The sequence below is a fragment of the Chlorella variabilis genome (assembly GCF_000147415.1).
Source record: "Chlorella variabilis unplaced genomic scaffold CHLNCscaffold_38, whole genome shotgun sequence".
Classification (NCBI taxonomy): domain Eukaryota; kingdom Viridiplantae; phylum Chlorophyta; class Trebouxiophyceae; order Chlorellales; family Chlorellaceae; genus Chlorella; species Chlorella variabilis.
The window spans coordinates 181832-203700 of record NW_005435050.1 but is presented as its reverse complement, the minus strand read 5'-3'; the positions used below and the strand labels follow the sequence as shown (position 1 = coordinate 203700).

Here is a 21869-nt window from a genome sequence, read left to right as displayed (position 1 = left end):
TGCTGGTGTGGCGCGCCAATCTGAAGCGCGACGCCTCGCTCATCGGCAGGGGCGGCGGCAGCTCGGGTGGCGACCCGCTGGCCATGGAGCTGCTGTTTCGAGGCGCCTACACTGAGGCCCTCAGGTGGGGATGCGGGGGTAGCTCGACTTGCCGCCAGTTTGCGCCTTGCATCTTGCGCATTGGCAGCAGCAGGGCCCTGGCTACCCTCGGTGCTGTTGCTGCTTGTTCCCGTGCACCGTGCACCTGCCCCGGGGCCAACAGGCTGATCCGGCGGTGCGGTAGCAAGAGTCTGGCGTACTGGGCGGGCCAGCAAGCAGGCCATGGCCCCAGTGAGGCCAGCAAGCTGCGTCTGCACCAGGCCGCGGTGGAGGTGAGGGTCAGGCAGGCAGCAGGCCAGATAGGGTGCAGCAAACGCCGCGTTCCAGCAGTCAGAAACGCCTGTGCGTTGGCTGGTGCAGAGGGTGCAGAACGTGCTGCTGGAACTAGCGCAGAGTTTCAACGTGTCCCATGAGGCCCTGCAAGGCACATTCAAAGAGGTGGGTAGGCCCGTCTGCAATGGCCGGCCGGTCGAGCCCACGGCCCTCTGCAAGCAGGTCGTTGACACGCCTCCACCCTGCCTGCAGCTGGCAGACCCCGAGGCGGTGGCGGAGGAGGCGGAGGAGGCAGAGCCAGCCAACAGCGGCGCTGCCGGGCCCAGCCGCGGCAGCAGGAAGGATGCAGCTGCCAGCACGCTGTGACAGGCGCGAATACCAACCAACTGTTGTTTTACAATGGACCAGATGAAAAAATCGCCAAGAGCAGAAAATGTGCGAGGTTGGCACAGAACGAATTAAAAACATGTTTGGACAAAACGTGGGGGCTTGGGGATGCTGTGGTGGCCCATATCGACGTTTTCAGGCAAAGGGACAGAGAAGGCCAGATTGCTGAAGAGGGTATCAGGAGTGAGCAAGTGCAATCAGGGTGGGGGGGCGTGGGAGGTGGGTGGCAAGCAGGCGCTAGGGAGATATCAGTGGCTGGGCGCAGGCTGAAAGGGGAGCGGGGTCGTTGTGTTGGGGGGTGAGGCGTGACGCTGCAGCACCTGGAATAGAAGCAGCTGAGCGGTGCGCAAAAGGGGGCACCCAGAGGCGGCAAGGTACAAGGCGCAACGTCCTGGACAAACAGAGTCAGCAAGCAGGGGGCAGAAAGCTAGTCGTGTGGGCAGGATGCAAGGCGAGGGCCGGCCCGTCCACAGCACTGCGCCACGCGCACGCAGTCCGCCGCTCCGGTTATGACGAGATCAAATAGCTTCACAGCAATAGCGGCACCACCAGCATGCGCCCACAGCGGGCGAACTAGGATGGGGGCAAACAAGCTACATGCCCGCCGCCGACTCAATTGACGGTAGTCTGTGCTGCCAGCGAAGCAGGCGCATTCCAATCGCACCGAGGCGGCGCCGCCGGGCCCTCGCCGCCGAGCAGCTCATTCTGCAGCTGCCACATGGCCAGGCGGTTGGCGGCGGCGCCGTCGAGGTCGGGCGAGGCGCTGCCACTGCTGCTGCTGCCGCCCGAGGTGCGCTGGTGCATGGCGGCTGCCAGCTGTGCCAACTCGTCGCTCTTGGGCGGGCTGCTGTCAGCGGAGGCGTGCTGGGCAGCATCCAGGGTGGAGAAGGGGCTGGAGGCGCCGGCTGGCAGCGGCCAGTCGGTGCAGGGCCGGCCGGCCAGAGCGGCTGCCAGCACGGCAGTGCTGGCGGGCGGGAAGGCGGGCTGGGGCACATATGCGGGGGCTGCCGAGGGCATGGCCAGCCCGGTGGTGCTGGCGCCGGCGACCAGGCCCGCCTGACTGAAGCCAGGCAGGTTGGCAAAGGGCAGGGGGGCAGGGCCCGGGCCAGGAGCGTATCGCGCGGCGCTGTCGTAGCCGTTGGCAGTCACGGTTTGGTGCATGGGGTAGGGCTGCAGGTGGGCAAGGGGAGGGCAGGGCGGCGAAGGTCGGCTCTGCTGGCAGAACAAGTGTGGGGGAGGCGACACACCACCAGAGGACCAAACAGCTGGGCACGCAGGAGCGAGGTCTTGCGGGGGTGCCCACGCGGCGTGCCCCACCTGCGGACGTGCCTGCAGCTGCGCGGGGCCGGCACCAGCGGCATTCTCCAGGGACAGCAGGGCCGCCAGGTTGTTGAGGTCCACGGGCGGAGTGTGGGCAGCCATGGAGGCAGGGGCAGCGGGGCCGGCCGGGGCGCCGTCGCCCAGCAGCGCCAGCGTCTGCAGCGCCTGCACCAGCGCGCTCTGGGCCGCCTGGTGGCGGTGCTTGTAGTAGTCTGAGCGGTCCTCCACCAGGTTGAGCTGCTTGATCGGGATGCCGCAGATGTTCATGGGGCTCTCCGCCAGCGCGCGCTGCAAGAGGAGGGGCAAGTGGTGAGCGCAGGCGAGCGCAGGCGCATGCCAAAGCAGGCAGCGAGGGGACAGCACGAGCGCGCCGCAGCATATGCGGGCAGCGCAGAGGCGCCAGCCACAGCTGGATACTGGGGTGCAGGCGCTGGCAGGGGGCGCTGCGCGCCGCGGGCCAGCAGCTCCTCGTACCTGCGCATCCTCGAGCCGGTTGAAGGTGACGAAGCAGAAGGGGCGGCGGCGGAAGGTGTCTTTGCGCTTGGGGAAGTAGACATCTGCAGGGTGCAGTGAGGGTGGCATGGTTAGAACCTTTGGGTCCGGACCCTCTGCGACTCACCGGGGGCGACAGCGTAAGGCCACGCGGCGGCAACCGGCGACGGCCCCCACCTAAGACGTGCCCCCACTGGCTGAAGTGGGCCTTGACCAGCTCCTCGGAGCACTCCCTGCAACCGGGGCCGCGCATGGGGCCGGCAGTGGGCAAACCAGGCGCTGGAGCAAGGGTTTGCTCTCGCGTAATCAAGCGACGCAACTCATCGACGTCCTCGGCCTGCAGCCCGTTCTGCACATTTCCAGCCCACAAGGTCCGGGTGAAACTCACGGTGGGACGTGGCCGCAGAAGAGGCGAGGACCGCTGCCCCGGGAGGCAACGTGAGCGAGGTGGTCGAGCGGGCCGCAGTTCAGGTTGAGCTGCTGCTGGAGGCGCTGCTGCAGGCGCTCCAGCACCTGCGGCGAGGGACGGAGGCGGCGCGTGAGTCCGGGCGCCCACGGGTGTGTCCCGCGAGGTGAGTGAATGTGGCGGGAAGCGCACCTGGGCGTCCGTGTGGTCTTGCACGGTGGGACGGCACATGGCGGCGAAGCGGGAACAGAGAATGGCGAATAGGGCGGGGAGCGGGCGCATCCCCAAGATGTGCCGAAGAGGGCGACGTCGTCACCTGGAAGAAACGAAGAATAAGCGCGATTTGCTCGGCGAGCGCGTTTTCCGCCCGCTCTAGCCCCAGACCGCTCAAATAACGTGTGGAACCACCACCTGGAGGCCATGCACCTCTCCCGTCCATGGCCCCCTCGATGCCATTGCTTTGTAAATGGTTGCATGGGTAAACCTGCGCAGATGGGCAGCAGAACGGCCCAGGGATGTGCGTGGCGCACGAAAGCACCAAGGCAGCGATTGGCAGGCAGGGGACCACTGGGGGGGGCACTGGCCCGTCTGCGGCAGGCGCGTGCGGCAGCAAAAGCACACTACTTCCCACCTCCATGGGCCACCTTCTTCAGGCCAGTCCATCCCCTTCACGGCGGCTGGTGCTGCTGAGGCACCACACGCTGCCCCTCCAGCCAAGCCAGTTACAAGCCTCTCAGCTGACGTGCCGCCTGCGCCGCTGCGATGCAAGAGCTCTGCTGAAATGCGCCGCCGCCACGCAGCAGGCATCCATGTCGTCCTCCAGGGCAGCCAGCGCCGCCTCCCGACAGCACCCTGCTATTGCTGCGCCGGTGAAGCCCTCTGCCTGCTGCGCCAGGCTGTCCAGGTCCACATCCGGCGCCAGTGGCATGCGCCGTGTGTGGATGGCAAAGATAGCTGCTCTCCCCGCGCAGTCTGGGGGCGGCACATGCACCAGCCTGCATGGCGCGTGCGATGTGTCAAGTGTGTCGTCGCATTGGCCCCGGGTCCTCAATCGCAAGCAAGCACGAAGGGGCAGGGGAAACCCGTCTTTTGAGGAAGGGATAATGAAGGGGGTGACATCGCCATGGCGGATGCCCCTGGCAGTGAACTACCTGTCAAACCTTCCTGGCCGCAGCAATGCGGGATCCAAGCAATCCGGCCGGTTGGTGGCACCAATAACAATTACGCCGGTTCTGGACTGCGCTCACACAAGGTGGGAGCAGATGAATCAGGTGATGACATGCTCCAGAAACATGCAAGCAGAGCCAGTCCAAAAACAGCCTCGTTATGATAACAGCTTGGAATCACCCTCGCCTGCAAGCCATCCATCTCCTGGAGCAGTTGGCTCAGCATGCGCTCGCCCACACCCAGGCTCTGGTCGCCGCTGCTGTCGCGTGCCGTCACCATTCCGTCGATCTCGTCAAAGAAGATGATAGCAGGGCTGGAAGTGCTTGCCCTGCAACAAAGATGGACAACAGGTGCAATTAGCTTGACTTCAACATTTGTCAGGTGCGCTGCTGGCCTCGCTTCACAATCAGCTGCGTGCCTCCCACTTACTTGGCAAACAGGGCCGCCAGGGCCTTTTCGCTCTCGCCAACATACTTGCTGAACAGCTCCGGCCCCTTGACCGAGATGAAGTTGAGCTTGGCCTGGGAGGCCACCGCCCTGGCCAACAGCGTCTTGCTGCAGCCCGGCGGGCCATGCAGCAGGATGCCTGCAGGCAGCACATATTGCATGGGCTGCGCCGCCGTTCCCAACCTGGGATGCTCGCATTTGAATCAGCTCAAGTTGGCTGCCTGCTGGCAGGCGCACCTCTGGGAGGGATGACGCCCAGCCGCTCAAGGGCCGCTGGGTTCTGGAAGGGCAGCTCCACGGCTTCCTTCAGGTGCTGCTTCACCTCCTCCAGCCCACCAATGTCGTCCCACGATACCTGCACAGCAGCAACAGGGAATGAAGGGGCGAAGCAGTCTAACAATCGAACACGGCTCATGTTTCACTCCCCACTGAACAGCTGGGCAGCCCCGGATGCCAGCATGCTGTGCCGCCCTCCGCCCCCAGCCACCTCGTCGCTGCACCTTGGGGATCTCAAAGGCCAACTCCCGCATGGCGCTGGGCCGTGTGCGTGTCTCGGCTGTCCTGAAGTCTGCAATCGTGATGCGGGGGCTGCCGCCGGTGCTGCCCTCTGGCGCCTTCACTATGCGGCGCAGGGCAGTCAGTGCTGCCTCGTTGCACAGCGCTGCCAGGTCAGCGGCAACAAAGCCATGGGCGGCATCCGCCAGCTCGGCCACCTGCAGACAAGGAACGGGACACATGGGGCCTTGCTGCGGAGCGGACACAAACCTCTTAGAGGGGCTTTTACAGAGCGAAAAGGCGTGACCTCACGGCATTCCCAGCTCACCTGGGCAGGCACCAGATTGTGCGCCATGCCGCGCAGCTGCTTCTCCAGGATGTCGCGCCGCTCGGGCGGAGCTGGCACCCCCACCTCCACCTCCCGGTCAAACCTGCCCGGCCGGCGCAGCGCCTCGTCCAGCGAGTCTGGGCGGTTGGTGGCAGCCACCACCACGACCGGCGCAGCTGCAGGCGGGGTCGGCGCAGGGAGGGTAGTGAGCGGCCCTGCCTCAACAGTGGTTTGCACCTGCCAGCAGAAAGGTCGGCCCTGGGATGCCGCATTCTGCAAACACTGCCTGACGACCCATACACACAACGCGCACCTCCCAGCCTGTCCATCTCAATCAGCAGCGTGGCCACCACACGTGCCGAGCTGCCGCCGCTGCTGGTTGCTCTGCTGCCGCCCGGCCCGCCGCCGCGGGATGGGGCAAGCGCATCCAGTTCGTCAATGAAAATCACCTGGCGACAGGCAGGTCGGCAGGTTCGCTCCAGGTGGAGACAGCAGGGTAGCAACAGCAGCAGCAGAAACGGAAATGGCATGCCATTGGACTGCCTGCTGCCCTCGCTGCCTTGCATCTCCCTGTGGCTGCGTTTCGCCCATGCACACGGCTGGATGCCAAGGTTTTGCCGGTCAGCGCTCACCGTAGGTGCCAGGGCAGCGGCGGCGGCAAAGATGCCCCTCAGCCCGGCCTCCGACTCGCCAAAGTATTCAGACACCACCTCTGGCCCGTTGATAACCAGGAAGCAGGCGCCCGCCAGCGAGGCAGTGGCGCATGCCAGCACCGTCTTCCCTGTGCCTGCGGCAGCAGCAAGAGGGTGGTGGTGGCAGCAGCAGCCGTGGGGGGCAATGATGTCACGTGATCCAGGTGTAGGAAGCGGGGCTACAGAAGGATGAAGGGCGGACAGCACAGAGAGAAGAGTCCACTGATCCAAAGCAAGCGAGGGGACGCAGCAGATTTGCAGCAGGAGACACGGACCGATGGGTTCCTGCCTGGCAAACTGCCCACCACCACCACCTCCGCTAACCTGGCGGCCCGTACAGCAAAACCCCACGGGGCGGCATGATGTTGTAACTTGCAAACAGGTGCGGAGCTTGCAAGGGTATCACCACTAGCTCCTTCAGCGCCTGCGCCTGCAAGGGGAGCGGTGCAGCAGCAACAGGTGGCAACTGGTCCAGCGAGATGGTGGATGAGGCAATGCCCTCCAACACAATGTACAACAGTGCCAGGGCAAATATGCCGTCAACTTGGCTCCCCGCCTGTGCAAGCACTATTATCCCTACACCCACCTGTCGTGTAGCGCCACCAAGCTGGTCAAATGTGATGTTTCTGCTGGCAATTCCAGTTGCTGCGGCACGGCTGGCAGCCAGGGGCCCTGCATCTTCCAGGGAACATCCCAATGCCTCGGATGCTGCCGCTGCTGCCGCTGCTACCAAGTCGCGCTGTTGCTGCTGGCCGGCTGCCGCTTCAGGGATGGCCTCGCTGCCCACCAGCACGCTAACCTTGGTAGCAGCAGTGATCAGCGGTGGCACTGGCGCGGGGACGCCTGTGCTCCCTGCTGCCTCCACAGCCGTCCCAACCGCCTCTGCCACCACATTTTCCACCACAAAAGCCACTTGTTGCCCAGAGACTGGCAGCACCACCAGGTTGCCTGACAGGAGGCGGCGGCCCACCAGCTGGCGCAGCAGGAGCGCTTCCACCATGTGACGTACACGGGAGGCGGGGTCTGGGGCAGGTGGGGAGCAGGGCGCAGAAAGATGGGCGCAGGAGGATGGCATAACTCACCGCAACCAGCAATCAGAGATGCAACGGCAACAAACACAGGCTTGGCGCACCTTCTAGTGACAGCGCCGACACCAGCGCTTCTGCCTTTGCCCGGCTCTGCAACCGACTTGCTGCTGCTGCTGCTCTGCTGATGATGACACTGTTGATGCTGGCATGGGGAGTCGCTGGCAGGGCTGATGAGGTTTTGCCGCTGCTCTGAGGCGTGGAAGCGCCAGCAATGCCTCGGGAAAGCGAGGGGCTTGCACAGCCAGACTGCTGTCTGCTACCGCCTGCGCTGTCTGTGCGCATGGATGTGCTGACGGGCGGAGTGGAGCTGCCACGCATGGCCGGACTGAACGCTACAGCAGGGGCAGTGCTGCTGCCGCGCATGGCGGGACTCCGGGCAGTGTGTGCGCCGTGACGTGTGCGCATCGCTGGGCTCTGCTCAGCCCCAGGGCTGGCCGCCTGCTGGCTCGCAGCTGGCTGCCCCTGGTCTGTTTGCGCACCGCTGCCTGGTGCCGCCTGCTCGTCTGCCGGCAACAGTGCGCTGAGGCCCTGTTGTCGCCACATGCGTAGATACACGTGGCTGCAATCCTGGGTGGAATAGCTGCTCGTGAGGCTGCCGCCGTTGGTTGCTCCAAAGGTGGCATCCAGCGCTGCCACGTAAACCAGCAGGGGGCTGCCGGCGCCGGGCCGTGCAAGCGCGTCACGCAGTGCGAAGGAGGGCAGCGCCGTGCCCTTTTGCAGGCTTTGCACCGGCCACAGCTCAGCCGCCACCACCAGGCTGCCCAGCTGTTGCGGCTGCTGCTCTGCCTGCACCTGAGGCCCACAGACCTCGCCCTCTTCCACTTCTGACTGGGTGTTGGCGACCCCAAACAAGTCGGCCAGCGGTACGGCAGAAGCGGCCGCACTGTCCGTCTTGCTGGCCACGCCCACCTGCACATGCAAGGCATCAAGGGCAGCAAGCGATCAAGCTCACAAATGTCAACGCCCTCTGCAAAGTAGCCGTGCTGCAGGGCAGCAGCTCACCAGTGCCGGCGTGCCCGCCGCCAGGCGCATCGCATACATGGCATCGGCTGGCAGCCACAGGCGCGCATCGGCGGCTGCAGGAGGCGCCGAGGCGCCTGCGGCCACCGTGAAGGTGGCCAGCGGCGGGCCTGCACAAAGGTCCGAGGAGCAAACTCGTGCTCGGCGACTGGGGCTGCTCTATACAATGCAGCGGTCCGATCTAGTGAAGCGCAATGCCACAGCAGCCTTACCGAGCTCCATCAACCTTGTTTAGGCGTGCTTGCGCAGCCCTTGTTTGCGTGTGTGCTGGACTTTTCCAACTGTTGAGCCCAGGTGAAGAAGAAGAAGATGTGACCAAACACGGGTGACTCAGGGGGAGAAACGGTGGCAGCGACTTTCCAGAGGAAGTCTGCCGCCACTCCCTCCCCACAGGAGGCTGTCAGGCTGGATCTGGAGGGTTCTGAGCTGTCGGCTGCGTCTGTGCATACAGCGATCGTCGCGATGTGCGGATCTGCACGTTGTAAGCGAGGGCACTGCGCACATGGCGGCGAACCGCTGTTGCCGCCTGGCGGGGCTCAACGCCGCACCGCTCGAGAGCAGCGCGCGCTGTGGAAGTGACCAGGCCCGAGTGGGACACGGCGACAGGGAAGCAGGTGACCTGCCATCCCTGTTGAACCAGGTAATGCATCCAAGAGCTGTGTTGCTCCAGCTTGTCAGCAACTGCCGCCGAAAGGCGGGTGTCGGCGGCATGCGTGACCTCCACGCAGACGAGCACACGCTCCTCAGGGGTGAGCTGGCTGAGTGAGATGGTGTGGGCGCGGTTGGGCTCCATAGCAGGGAGGAATATAATGTCCGGGGTGGTATGGCCCTGGTGTCGGGGGAAAAAGCCTGCCAGGTTGCAGCGGGGGCGGTCGCCCAACTCCCTGTGTGATTACAACAAGCGGTCCCCCAGGCCACCACCACCAATGGTGTCAACCAGCACCTTGACTGAGGCCCCTTGACCTTTGCACCTGAGGCCGTGAATAACTGGGTGGGCGCAGGCCCCAAAGCAGTGCGGGATCGTCTCCGGCGGTCTATCCTGGCACAGGCCACATGTGGGGTCGGGATGTTTGGTTGGGTACAGGCGGTGGGCGCGCGCCCGGGTGAAGAGCTGGCCCCACCGCAATTGCATTGCCAAGCTGACGTGGTGCCAGGGGAGCGTGGAGGTGATGCCGACCAGCGGCGCAGGGGAAGAGTCAAGTGTGTAAGGCCCCGGTGCCGACCATGCCTGCGGATCCCTGCCAGCCAACGCGGGCGTATCGAATGATGAGCCGGGCAGCTGAGCCAGGTCGGTGCGCTGGTCGTGCAGTCGCTTGCATGCCGCACTACGGGCCGTGTGGCGGGTCAACAAGGCTGCGGACAGGATCGGTTGTATCCACCTGGCAACCTGATGTTTGAGCTCATCAAAGTTCCACAGGTCGGGAGCGGCACCCTCATCACCGCCAGGTTTGGACACGGGGTAACGCAGCCAGGAGGCAGCAATGCCGGGGCGGGAAGCCGCCGCATCAGCATGTTGTGTTAGACTCGTATGGCCGCCCGGCAGGGCTCCCTGGAGCTCAACCGCAGCATCCTCCGTGTCGTCCGCATCCTGTGCCTCCGCAGCAATGCGGGCCGCTGTGTCTGCAAGTTCATTGCCAGCCACACCAACGTGTGCCCTAACTTTGTACAAAGAGGTGGTGCCCGCCCTGCTGAGCATGGCATTGACGATCCTGCGGAGCATGTGTTTGTGCTTGTGCACTCTGTGACGGGTGGGTGTGTGCAGGGTAGTCCGTAGCATGTGGATGAGGGTGAGGATGTCCGTCAAGATGGTGATGTCCTCATCAGCCGGCGCTGCTTGTATGGCTGCTAAAATAGCAGTCCCCTCTGCTTTGGGCACAGTGTTCAGTTGACCCTCGTGGCCGACCGGCATGAGTGCTAGCAGGCGGTTGCGACGAGCATGACGAGTAATGAAATTCAGGATCTCGCAGCAGCCGGCGTCACACACCCGTCGCTGACTGGGCGCCAGCGGACAAAATTTGCAGGCTATGAACGCGTCCAGCTCTGATTCATCCTCGCCACTGCTGCCGCCAGTGACCCCCTCCTCACCGTCGCTGGCACACTCCTCAGCACCCTCCACGACATCGCCGGCACACTCCTCGTCGTCGCCCTGCAACAAAGGCTGGGAGAGAAGGGCGGGTATGCGAGCCGGGCATGCTTCAGGGCACACCAACAAGGCAGCACCTCTTAAGGCATGTGAGAGTCAACTGCCGGGCAATGTGCGCACACCACCCACCTGCCAGCATCTGCGTCGCTTGCAGCAGCCACGGCAGTCGGTGTCCCTGTTGGCGCAGCCCTTGCCCGCCTTGGCAGCGGCCTCGTCCTTATAGGGGGCCAGGTCAACGGCCACCGTGATGACATACCCAGTTGTGAACAGGCCGTGTTCAACAGACGCTGCAATGTCGAGATCCGACAATTCCTGCAACACAATTGGCAACGAGCTAGCTAGTGTCACGGGGGGCCTCTGCTTGCCAATTGATATGGCCCATGCAACAGCCACAGGTGCAAGTACCTCCCACCATGTTCCCAGCACCAAGCTGCCAACCTTACCAGGTCCTCCGCCCAGTCGGGACTGCATAGTGCCCTGGAGCTGCAGGCAAGCCCGACGCAAGGAAACCCTCCACAACAGTCGTGGATTTTGACGATGGGGGCGCCGCGGGTGGTGTGACCCAACACCAAGCCACAATCGACGGGTGTGAAAATTGGAAGGTGGAAAATGACACGCCAAGGGTGGATGGCGTCAAAATGGCGGGTGGGGACGTTATCGGGGTCGGCAAGCAGGACCTTCAGCCCGTGGATGTAGAAACCTGGGAAACCGGTCTACATCCAGCGTGGTGACAAAAGAACAGGGTCAACACCGTGACGGCACCATGTGTGACTGCTCCCCGACCTCTGGTTCTCGGCCTACCACGCGGCGAAATGGTGGAATGGATAAATTCAGTCTGCTGGCGGGCCCGCTCACTAGGAGACCGCCTTCTGGATCATGAAGCTCGTCCCAAAGCGCATTGGCGGCGGCGCCGGTCGGTGCCTGCGCCGGGGCCGGAGTATAGCTAGAGAGGGCTCTTGCCGCCTGTCAAGCCAGGCGTGCAACCCAGCCAGCGGCTCCGTGGCCTCATTCAAAGCCACCCACCTTAAAGACGGCAGCCCGCACAGTCGCATCGCCAAGGTCCAGCTCCAGCCGCTTGCGGTCCCTCTTCAGGCCGTCGCCATCAGAAAACTGCTCTCCGTGAGGGCGCACGTGCTGGCACGCCTGCAGCAGCATATGCGCTGCCTCGGTCGCGCATGCCGGCATGAAGGTTGGCAATGCCCCCCGAACTGCGTATTTAGGAAGATGTGGTGGGGGAGGTGAGCACAGGCGGGCACTTGGGAGGGTTGGGTGGGAGGGGCAGCCGGCATGGCAGGGCGACGAGGCCGAAGGGGCGGTGAACTCCCACGCGGGGCCGGCAGCTAGGGCCCCATAGGCAGATGGTCGCCCGGCCAGCCAGCCAGTGGGAAGCGCATCCCACCTGGTAGTATGTGTCCCGCAAGGGTAACTTGCAGTGCCGCTTCTGCGGCAGCAACCTCCACCAGGACCCGTGCACAACACTCAGCCTCGGCCTGTGCCGCCCCTTCACTACCCCGCAAAGCGTTGTCCTCGGGGTTGGGGTCGGGTGGCGACTGGCTGGGGCCGACGATGTTGGCGGCAGAAGTTGGGGTGGGCGTGGTAGGCGATGGTGACGAGGGTGGCGAGCTGGTGAGTGCTTGGGGGGCGGGGCCGTTCTCCAGCCGCTCATCACTCTTCTGGCCAGGCGCGTCGGCGTTGTTGGGGCCTACTGCACCGGGCTGCAGACACGGGAGGGGGCGATGTAGAAGGTTGGATGGTGTTGGGTCGAGGAACGAAGGGGAATGTGTGTTTGTGAGGGGTGGGCGGCCGTGGGAGGAACAGGTGAGTGGGGACCGCCGCCGCCGCCCGCCATGATGGCCTGCAACAACAGCCTGCCTCTCGCTGTTGCAGCCGAGCATACTGCAGGGCAGTGCTCGCAGGAGCAGCCGCACGGCTGGCAGCAGGGCCTGCACATGCAGTGCTGCTGCTCCTGCGAGCACTGCCTGCAGCATGCTGTACTGCACTGCCACGGGACGCCGCGTTGGTTGTTAGGGGCTGCACCCGTGGCTGGCATTGGGCTGCCTCCACCCTACCCTGATTCCAGCTGCGCGGCCCTGGCTTGCTGGCCGAGGCTGCCACATGTTGCTGCGCCAAGCCACCCACCTGGTCGGCAGGCGGCGGCGGCAACGGCGAAGCGGGCGCTCTCCAAGCCCCAGCTCCCTGGCATATGTAACGGCGGCGGGGGCGGTACTCTGCCAGCTGCAGGCGCAAGGCAACAAACTTGATCAGCAGACAGCGAGGTGGAGACGGGCCAGCAAGCGGGGAGGATGCAGGCCAGGGCGCGGCCCCACGAGAAGTGGCAGAGGGCGGTGGGTCGGCCGCAGTAACACGGCACGCACCGCCTCCGGCAGCGCGGCGGTGGCCTCTGCCCAGAATGCAGCCGGTGGGGTGAATAAAACCGTGTAGGGCTCCGCCTCGTGGCCCAGGCTGATGGGCACTGGCACCGGCCCATGGCTGCGCTGTTGGATGGGGACGGGCTGCTGCTGCTGCTGCACGTGGATGCCCTCAACATCGAGAGAGGCTGCCACAAACAGAGAGGCTGCCACGGCAGTCAGAAGAATGCCCCAAGGGCGTGACATGGCGAATTTCCGACCTAGGGTTACAAACGGAAGGCTGGCCTTCTCTTCTTAGCATCCAATAGCTGGGCGGATTGTGCTAGGTGGATCGTCGGTGCCGTCCGAGAATGCCGCCTTCGGACGGCTTCCCCACGGGGGGTCTTGGCCTGTGGGCCGAATCAGTGGGGGCATGCCCAGACCGGCCTGGCGGCTCGTTGCACCTCATTTGGGCCCGCCAACCACGGCAGCAATTGCAAGGCTCGCCATGGCTTATGGCGGCCGACCTGCTAGGGTCGACGGGCCTAGCAGCTCGCCGAAGGTGGGAGAGGCTGTAGGTGGAGGGCTGCGGCAGCGGGGAGGCCGGCTCATGTCAAGCCGTGATCACTGATGTGCTGCTGTTTTGTGCCCAGGACAAGGAGCGCCAGCGCCTGACCCCCGCACAGAGGAAGGAGAAGAAGGCGAGAGCAAATGTGAGAACATGGTTGCAGCAGGCTGGGGCCGCTTGCCTCTGTCGCCGTGCGCTGCACCACACACGAGCACATCTCGCTCGCCGATTCTCTGGGACTGCCGCCGCCGCTTCTGATGCAGAAGAGGCACGGGCAGAGACTGCGCAAACAGTTCACGTCACCGTACATCTTCACGGCCAACATTGTGGATGGCGCGGTTGTTGTGCCCAAGCCGCTGGTGCGTGTTGGCGTGTGGGTCGCGGGGTCGGCAGGCAGACTGATTTGAGAGGCGGTACAGCACGGAAATTAGTGCAGCTGTTGCGTTCAAACGCTGTACCATGCGCTTCGCAGCCGTCCCGCAGGCCCGAGCTGCTCAAGCTGGCCAAGGAAATCAACTTTTGCCCGTACACCAGGGAGGACATAGCGGCGATGTTTCGGGGGAACTACAAGGATACGTACAACCTCCACCACGCAGGTGGGTGGACGGGCCGGCGGCTGGTGTGGAGAAAGGGCTCCCAAGGTGCGGGGCGCGGGCAGGGCCAAGGGCGCGGGGCCGAGCTGGCGGCCTGTTGGCGGCCTGCTGCGGGTCGCCTCCCCGCTCGCCTTGCCGGTGCAGGCCCGCCACGCACACTCCCCGCCCCCACCGCCGCTGTGCGCACCCCTGCAGTGGAAGCCATGCGGATTGTTGATGAGCACGGCAAGAGCGGCTACGACTACGCAGGTGGGCAAGCCCGGCGGGTGGCTGGCGGTCGGGGCCAAGGGCGCGGGGCCGAGCTGGCGGCCGGCTGCGGCTCGCCTCCCCGCTCGCCTTGCCGGTGCAGCCCTTCCGCCCACACACACACACACCCGCGCCCCGCCGCTGGCGCACCCCTGCAGCGGAAGCCAGGGTGGCCACCATGCGGGAGGTTGATGAGCACGACAAGAGCGGCTACGACTACGCAGGTGGGCAAGCCCGGCGGGTGGCTGGCGGTCGGGGCCAAGGGCGCGGGGGCCGGGCTGGCGGCCTGCTGCGGCTCGCCTCCCCGCTCGCCTTGCCGGTGCAGCCCTTCCGCCCACACACCCCCGCCCTATGCGCACCCCACCCCACACACACACCCCGCCCCCCGCCGCTGTGTGCACCCCTGCAGTGGAAGCCATGCGGATTGTTGATGAGCACGGCAAGACCGGCTACCAGCGCAGAGGTGGGTGGGCCTGGCGGGTGGCTGGCGGCGGCTGGATGTTTGGCATTGACGCTATGTGGGGAAGGGGCGCAAGGTGTGAGGCCAGGATGTGCCTACTAGCCAGCAGCCCTTCCCTTGCTCACTTTGCTTGCCACCCGCCCGCGCCCACGGCTTCCACCCCCCACCCACTCCCCCCGCCCCTTCCTTCTCCGCCAGTTGAGACCAAGCGGCGGAGCAAAGAGGGGCGGGCTGCTGTTGCAGAAGCCCTAGCAGCAGGAGCAGCAGCGCTGGCAGCACCCGCGGGGCCGGTTCTGTCTTCGGCACCCGCGCTGGCAGCTTTCGCAGCAGCATACTTCCCATCGTAGAGCGACAGAGACCAGCACACCCAACTGTGCACCCCCAACTCACATTATGCCTTGGAACCTTGGATGCGTGGAATCAATTAATTTTTGTCTCACTTTCTTAAAAGGGAGACATTGGCATAGGAATGGAAGCCGACTTTCCAATTGCCGAATACATCTTGGCAGTACGTGCGGGCCTGGATCGCCCACGAGTTCTGCTTCAGCGCACACTTGCAGAAGTGTGGATGAATGACTACAATGAGGTGCTGCTTCGACTCTGGCGTGCAAACATGGATATTCAGTATGTGCTGAATGCCCATGCGGCTGCCCAATACATTGCAAACTACACCAGCGAAATGCAATGAAACATTTCGCTTCGGCAAAAAAAGTTCAATGGAGACAGTTCACTGGAGACATAGCACATGAGTGGAGGGTTGCTGCACAACACTGCAGCATAGGCGCTGGGCCCCGCTTCAGGGCATCACCGGCAGCGACGCAAACGCAGCATCCAGCTTGGCGCTGGGCAGCGGGATGTCTTCCAGCGCGCCGTGAATGAATTTGTCGTATGCTGGCAAATCCAGCAGCCCATGGCCACAGAGCGCGGTGAGAATGACCTTGCCTTCGCCTGTCTCTCTGCAGTCACGTGGTTGCGGAAGCAGCACAGGCAGCAAATGGATCAGAACGGTCAGCTGGCAGCTTCTGCACTCTGGCGCACAGCAGGCAGAGGCAGGTAGGAGCAAAGACAGCAACTGCAGCACAGCATGGCGTGCAGGCTGTGGCACTGCGCCCACCTGCACTTGAGCGCCTCCTTTATGGCCTCCGCAAGGGCGTGGGTTGGTTCGGGCGCGGGCACGATGCCCTCCGTCTGACTGAACTGCAGCGCGGCCTTGAAGCAGTCGACCTGGGGGACAGCCACCGCCTCGATCAGCCCCAACTCCTTCACGTGCGAGATGAGGGGCGACATGCCATGGTAGCGCAGCCCGCCAGCGTGGATGGGATCCGGGATGAACTGTGCGCCTGCAGCGGACACCAAGAGGCGAGGGATGACATCGGTCACAGCTTGCGTGGAAGGGGCAGCAGAGGGCTCGGCTCTTGAGACAGGCCCCACCTGCCGATGCCAGCATGAGGCGACCGCCAAGGCAGGGCGCCCGCAACTCGCAGCCTCCACCCCGGCTCCTGCGGATGCACCATCGCTGCACCTTCCTCCAGCTCCAAGAAACGCCCATCTGCCACGCTCACCCAGGGTGTGCATCTTGAGCAGCGGCGTGAGGCCGGCGGTGTCACCAAAGTCGTAGGCATAGACTCCGCGCGTCAGCGAGGGACAGGCCTCTGGCTCCACGGCGCGAATGATAGGGTTCATGTTCCCTGCCATTTTCTCCCGCAGCAGCGGAAAAGCAAGGCCTCCAAAGTTGCTGCCGCCGCCCGTACAGCCAATCACGAGGTCGGGCGTCTCGCCGACCATCGCCAGCTGCTGCAGCGCCTCCTCGCCTATCACGGTCTGGTGCAACAACACGTGTGACAATACACTCCCCAGGGCATACTTTGCAGTAGGATCACTCGCGGCCACCTCGACCGCCTCGCTGCGGGGCAAGCACAGGGCCAGCGGTAGGTGGCATATACAGTGCAGCTCGTTGGCCACACTGCACTGTGTCAGGCACAGCCATCCATCATTGCCCGCACCTGATGGCAATGCCCAGCGACCCTGGGGTGTTGGGGTCCTTGGCCAGGATGTCCCGGCCCGCCTGGGTAACGGTGGAGGGGCTCGGGTGCACGGTGCCACCCCATAACTCCATAAGCATGCGCCTGTGGGGCAATGGTGGAGGGGTTAGGGTGCACATTTCTGCCCCATACCTCCATCGGCAGCCACATTCAGGCAAGGAACCAGCTTCCTGCACGCACCTGTAGGGCTTGGAGTCGTAGCTTGCGCGCACCTGCAAAGGATGGGGGAGAGAGGCACATTCAGGCAAGGCCAGCGGCTGCGAGGCAAGCAGCGCTTGCTTGCCGCTGCCGCTGCCAGCCCTACTCGACAACTCCCCCGCACGCACCTGGAAGATCTCGCACTGCAGGCAAGCACGCATAAGTTTGTTTGCGCAGTGTCTATTTGCGATATGGTGTGGCATGAGGAATCCAGCAGCCACCCTCCCAGCATGCAGTGCAAGCAACCACCCCGCTTGCCTCCATGTCAAAGAGTTTGCAGGCGAACGCCAGCGAGGCGCCCCACTGCCCCGCCCCCGTCTCCGTGGTCAGCTTCTTCACGCCGGCCTGCGCATTGTACCAGGCCTGCGGCACCGCGGTGTTGGGCTTGTGGCTGCCGACCGGGCTGACGCCCTCATACTTGTAGTAGATGCGAGCCGGGGTGTCGAGCAGCTTCTCCAGCCGCCGTGCACGGTACAGCGGCGTGGGACTGCAGGCGCAGGGCAGTTGAGAAAAAGGTGGGAGCAGGCGGCGCCCCAGTGGTCTACTGCTTCAATGTGGATGCTGCTTACCGCCACAGTTTATACACTTCCAGCACCTCCTTCGGGATTGCAATGTACTTCTCCAACGACATCTCCTGTTCGATCAGGCTCCGCTGCAAGGAATTGTGGCAAACAATGTGATTCGGTGCTTGTGCACCTCGCACATGTGCTGCTAGCGCATGTTGTGGTAGGGTGTTGTCCGCTGTGCTGACGGGCATACCGGGAAGATCGACTCAAGATCTTCCGCGACGAGCGGCAGCAGCGTGGCGGGGTTGAGCGGGGGCGGCGGGGGCATGGGCAGGTCGGGGACCAGATTGTACCACCGTGTTGGCATCTTGTCCTCATCTGCAGGATTATAAAAAGGGACCTTTCATCCAGCGTGCAGCAGATCGGGCACCAAGGATCTGCTGCACTCACCCAAAATAATTTTCGTGCGATGCTGATAGTTATTGGTGGCGGCGGTCACGACCAACCGGTGGTGGCGGTCACTACCCGGCCGGGCGGCAAGCGGCGCCTGCAAACCACAGCCAACCCAAACCCCAACTATGCAGGCATGAGCTGCAACGTGCCCTACGCTCCCAGCAGCGGCTCTGGCGGGCCGAGGCTCTCAGAAACCTAGGCCCTCCGAGACCACGCCACCAGAGTGCTCGGGTTCCAGAATGTATCTTCGCCATCGGCCGTTGAACCGTGTCAGGAGCGCACCTTGGTGCCGCGAGCAGCCAGGTTTGGGAGACTGTGTTTTGATGACAGAAGCATGCTGGTGGAGGCACTCAACCCTAACGAAGCTCAGCTGCCTCTTCAGTAGTTGTAATTGATGCTGGATAGGGGCCTATCGAGGGACAGTATGAGCTGCTGCCCTTGCTGCTACGGCTCCCACCGCGGTGGCCACCATGGCACCGTCACGCCGGCGCCCTGGATCACCTAGCCTGGTGATCCACCACCTCATCACCCCTTGCCGCTGCCGGGCTCTGTCAGGGGGCGAGTATTGCTGCATCAGCAATGCTCATGCGCGTTGCAAAATAAAATAAACAAAGTACCGAGGGCCGCCTCTTGTTCAGCAGGTGCATCAAGCCACCAGATGTTCACCGGCCGGCTGCCTTGGCAAAGCTGAGGGGCTTGCCAGGCGGCGCATCCAAGTCCATGCCCTCTGCCTGCCATGAACCCTGCTGCTGCTTGTCGTGCTGCTGCTTGTCGTGCTGCTGCCGAGCCTGCTTCTCCTGCTGCCGCAACGCTGTAACCTCCTCTGCGCTGCGCACCCGCATGGTGAGCGTGCCGCGGTAGGCCCTACGCGCCACCGAGCGCTGCACCACCGCCGCTGGCGCGCTGGTCACCGCTGCCAGCGCCTGCTGCTGTGTTAGACCAAACAGGGTGGCCAAGTTGGCCACATCTAAAGGCCCCCGCAGCTCCGTGTAGCTGCGTGCACCGCTGCTGACCACAATGCCGCGCCCCCGCGTCTCTCGGCACAGCGCCAGCGCATTGGCAAACAGTTGCCGCCGCAGGCCCACCTCGCGAAGTGCCGGTGCAAAGCAGATCTGCACGAGGGAACAGGGAGAGGCGGCTTCAGGGCTGTAGCAGCAGCAAGGCCAACTGGCTCGCTCGGCATCTCTTGTTCAGCTTCCCTCTCAAACCAACCCAAACGATCAAGCAGAACAAATCCCCAGCCAACACTTCTCTGCGCTATCCTCGCTGTGCACCGCACCTCAAAATGCACGCCGCGGGCCAGGGCCGCCCTGATGAATGATGGCTTAAAACGGTAGGGCAGGCGGCGGGAGAGGTCCAGCGCAATCAGGTCCACTTCTAGCGAGGCGCAGGCCAGCTGGAACAGGCGCTCGCTGCTGGGCTGCACAGCCACCAGGTCATAGCCACGGGCCAGCGCGCTGCTGCAGGCCGACTGCCCGGGGGGGGGGGGGGGGGTAGTGCAGGGCAGGTGGGCATACGGCTTGCTCAGTCAGAGCATTTGATCGTCTGGTGGAGGCCAGTGCAGCACAACGCCAATCACGGCACGATCAAATGCGTAATCATGGCGCAAACCACATAAGTGAGAGGGCAGCAGCACCATGCCTGTGCAGCCGCGGCATCGTCGGCGGGGATGTTGATGCGCGTGAGCTGGCGCACGGAGTAGGGGTCGCCGTGGCGCCGCCCACCGCGCTGCTCCGCTGCTGCCAGCGCCTCGCGCACGCCCTTTGCCGCCGACAGCAGCGCCTGCAACTCCACTGGCCTGATGGAGCAGCGGTCTGCCTGCTCGCTCAGCTTGGCGGCCGCCTGGTGCACTACGCCTACCGCGTCCCAACCCAGCTTGATGGCCTGTGACACGCGCTCGCGCTGTGTCTGCGGCTCCAGCAGCGTGTGCGACACCGCCAGGTCGTAGTATGGAAGTGACATGGGCAGGACGGGGCGCGGCGGTAGGTGTCCAAGGTGTTGGGTCAAGCAGGGGACCCAGAGCCTGCAGGCAGGAACGAAAGTTTTGCCCTCGGTAGGGTTCAGGGTGGCGGTGACGGCGGCGGCGGCGGCGGCGGCAGTCTGCAGGTGCAGCGCCCGCAGCCCTGTGTCTGCACACATTTCGTCTCTACCGCGAGCTCAGCCAATCAAGGGAGTCAGCCTCACGGGAGTAGCCAGCCAAGGCACACAAGCAAAATAGGCAACTCGCCTGAAGCCAGGCTGCGGTGCCACAGCCGCTGCTGGAATGGTAAACACTGTGCTAGTGCAGCGAGTGAAGCGCCAGCATGCAGAATTTCGCCAACTCAGCGCTCACCGCCCAGCAGGGCCCTGCACCGAAACAACCCTGGGCGCACCTTCAATCATGCTGGACAACCATGCTGGATCGAGGAGCGTGGCCAGGAACTGCCACCAACGCCCTGCAGCAGCCGCGACTTACAATATGGCACCAGCAGCAGCCCCGCTCCTCACGAGTTATTTCAAGCCGCAAGGCAGTGTCCCAAGCATCCGGCCGACTGAGGCTGCAGCAGCACAGGCGGATGGTGCAGCCCCTTGCAGCCTCCGCCGCGCCTCCCGCCGGTGATACTGGCCCAAGGGGGCAGGGTGGTGCTCTGGATGAAGCCGTCAGTGCTTTGCGGTCGCGCCTGGAGCCTGCGGTTCTGGCGGAGCTGCAGGAGCAGCAGCAGCAGCAGGCCGCTGCCTATCGCCGATCGTCGGTCCGCCGCCTCGAGGCGGATGGCCTCGTCCTGCAAAACCTGCTGGCGGCGCCGACAGGCAGGCGAGTGTGGGCACCCACTTGGCCCGCTATCAACTGTGCCAAATGCATGATGGCATCACCTTGCCGTGCCTGCTCATTCACTGTGCGTGCAGGGAGCTGTCTGACTTCATCTGGTGTCTCACTCTTCGCAATCGGCAGCGGCTACCATATCATCGATTCAAGCGCGGTGACACTGTGCTCCTGGCCCCATCTCGCCCCAAGCGCGCGAACGCAGCCAGCAGCCAGCGAGCCAGCAGCGGCAGCAGCACTATTGATGTCAACAGCTACAGCGATGGCAGTGACGTCACCAGCGGGCCGCAGGTGCTGGATGCGACCCTAGAGGGCACGGTGCAGGCAGTGGGCCAGGACGAGGTGCGGGTCGCGGTGGCCAAGCCGGTGGCGGAGACGATGGGGGCAGCTCCCGCAGGTGCGCTCTGCTCATGCGCCACCTCACCCTCAAACAGTCGTTGGACTTAATGCTCTATGCATCCGCGCAACATCTGCTGCCTGTTTCTCCACGCCCGCACTGACGTCCACGCCCGCACTGACGTCCATGGGCTCGCCTGCGCTTGCAGGCACGCGGTGGCGGCTGGACCAGGGCGTTAGTGCCACCACTGCGCAGCGCCAGCTGGCCGCCTTGTCCCGCCTGGGCATGCTGCACGACTCCAGGTGCCGGGGCGAGGCCGCGGTGCGGGCCATACTGCTGGGCTCTCCGCAGGCTGAGCGCTTGGCTGCGCGTCCCACGACCTGGGCTGAAAGCAGCGAGTGGCGGTCGGCCGCCGCGGAGCAGCTCCGCCGGCAGCAGCAGCAGCAGCTGAACGAGTCACAGGTCAGGGCGGTGGCGGCTTCGCTTACCCGAACCTTCACCTTGTGGCAGGGCCCCCCCGGCACTGGCAAGACGCGAACGCTGCTGGCATTTGTGGAGGTCATGGTCCGCGCAGTGGAGGGGTCGGTGGTGCGGCGGCATGCGCAGGGCGCCATCCTGGCGGTTGCCGACACAAACGCAGCTGCTGACAACTTGCTGGACGGGCTGCTGGCGCGGGGGATTAGGGCGGTGAGGTCTGCCAGGCTTGCTTGCCAGTTGGAGGGGGTTACCCAGACACTAGCCGTTGCGGTGCTGCATCCACCGGGTCCTGCTACGCCTCTGGCTGCGCCCCGCAGGTGCGGGTGGGGCAACCAGCCAAGGTGCGACCTGAGCTGCGCCACGCCTGCCTGGAAGCGCTGGTGCAAAGCACTCCAAGTGGGCAGCGCGCGGCGAGGCTGCGGGCAGGCGCAGACGTTTTCCTGCAGCAGGTGCAGCAGGCGCGGCGGGCACTCCAGGAGCA

General features: G+C 64.4%; 6 protein-coding genes across 6 annotated transcripts in view; 2 read left to right on the top strand and 4 right to left on the bottom strand.

The window, feature by feature from the left end:
* Positions 1–1371: 1371 nt before the first annotated feature.
* Positions 1372–3208, bottom strand: CHLNCDRAFT_141796 (expressed protein; the record flags this gene model as incomplete). Its single annotated transcript, XM_005842874.1, has 6 exons — positions 1372–1929; positions 2077–2367; positions 2554–2636; positions 2749–2804; positions 2960–3084; positions 3170–3208. 6 exons carry the CDS (start codon positions 3206–3208, stop codon positions 1372–1374), a joined length of 1152 nt encoding a protein of 383 aa, XP_005842936.1.
* A 571-nt stretch (positions 3209–3779) lies between these two features.
* Positions 3780–6539, bottom strand: CHLNCDRAFT_6977 (hypothetical protein; the record flags this gene model as incomplete). The annotated part of the gene is made up of 10 exons (XM_005842873.1): positions 3780–3972; positions 4129–4214; positions 4325–4472; positions 4574–4730; positions 4829–4946; positions 5092–5295; positions 5415–5590; positions 5722–5863; positions 6047–6201; positions 6431–6539. Coding segments are annotated over 10 exons (1488 nt in total), but the record flags the coding sequence as incomplete, so codon positions are not given.
* Positions 6540–12843: 6304 nt separating this feature from the next.
* Positions 12844–14919, top strand: CHLNCDRAFT_59415 (expressed protein; the record flags this gene model as incomplete). Its single annotated transcript, XM_005842905.1, has 8 exons — positions 12844–12888; positions 13359–13418; positions 13537–13632; positions 13746–13869; positions 14062–14115; positions 14271–14336; positions 14522–14575; positions 14771–14919. The coding sequence occupies 8 exons, from the start codon at positions 12844–12846 to the stop codon at positions 14917–14919; spliced, it is 648 nt and encodes a 215-aa protein (XP_005842967.1).
* Positions 14920–15148: 229 nt separating this feature from the next.
* On the bottom strand, positions 15149–17685 carry CHLNCDRAFT_141793 (hypothetical protein; the record flags this gene model as incomplete). The annotated part of the gene is made up of 9 exons (XM_005842872.1): positions 15149–15172; positions 15381–15528; positions 15687–15912; positions 16135–16475; positions 16576–16698; positions 16795–16826; positions 17062–17299; positions 17382–17464; positions 17572–17685. 9 exons carry the CDS (start codon positions 17683–17685, stop codon positions 15149–15151), a joined length of 1329 nt encoding a protein of 442 aa, XP_005842934.1.
* Positions 17686–18613: 928 nt separating this feature from the next.
* CHLNCDRAFT_14345 (hypothetical protein) lies at positions 18614–19146 on the bottom strand (the record flags this gene model as incomplete). Its single annotated transcript, XM_005842871.1, has 2 exons — positions 18614–18883; positions 19051–19146. Coding segments are annotated over 2 exons (366 nt in total), but the record flags the coding sequence as incomplete, so codon positions are not given.
* Positions 19147–20162: 1016 nt separating this feature from the next.
* CHLNCDRAFT_59413 (hypothetical protein) overlaps positions 20163–21869 on the top strand; it is a gene marked incomplete at its 5' end in the record, with an annotated part of 3381 nt that continues 1674 nt past the window's right edge. The window contains 4 exons of the mRNA XM_005842904.1: positions 20163–20565; positions 20658–20971; positions 21120–21598; positions 21706–21837. Of these exons, the coding sequence (XP_005842966.1) occupies positions 20165–20565; positions 20658–20971; positions 21120–21598; positions 21706–21837 (1326 nt within the window). The remainder of the gene's footprint in view (positions 20566–20657; positions 20972–21119; positions 21599–21705; positions 21838–21869) is intronic.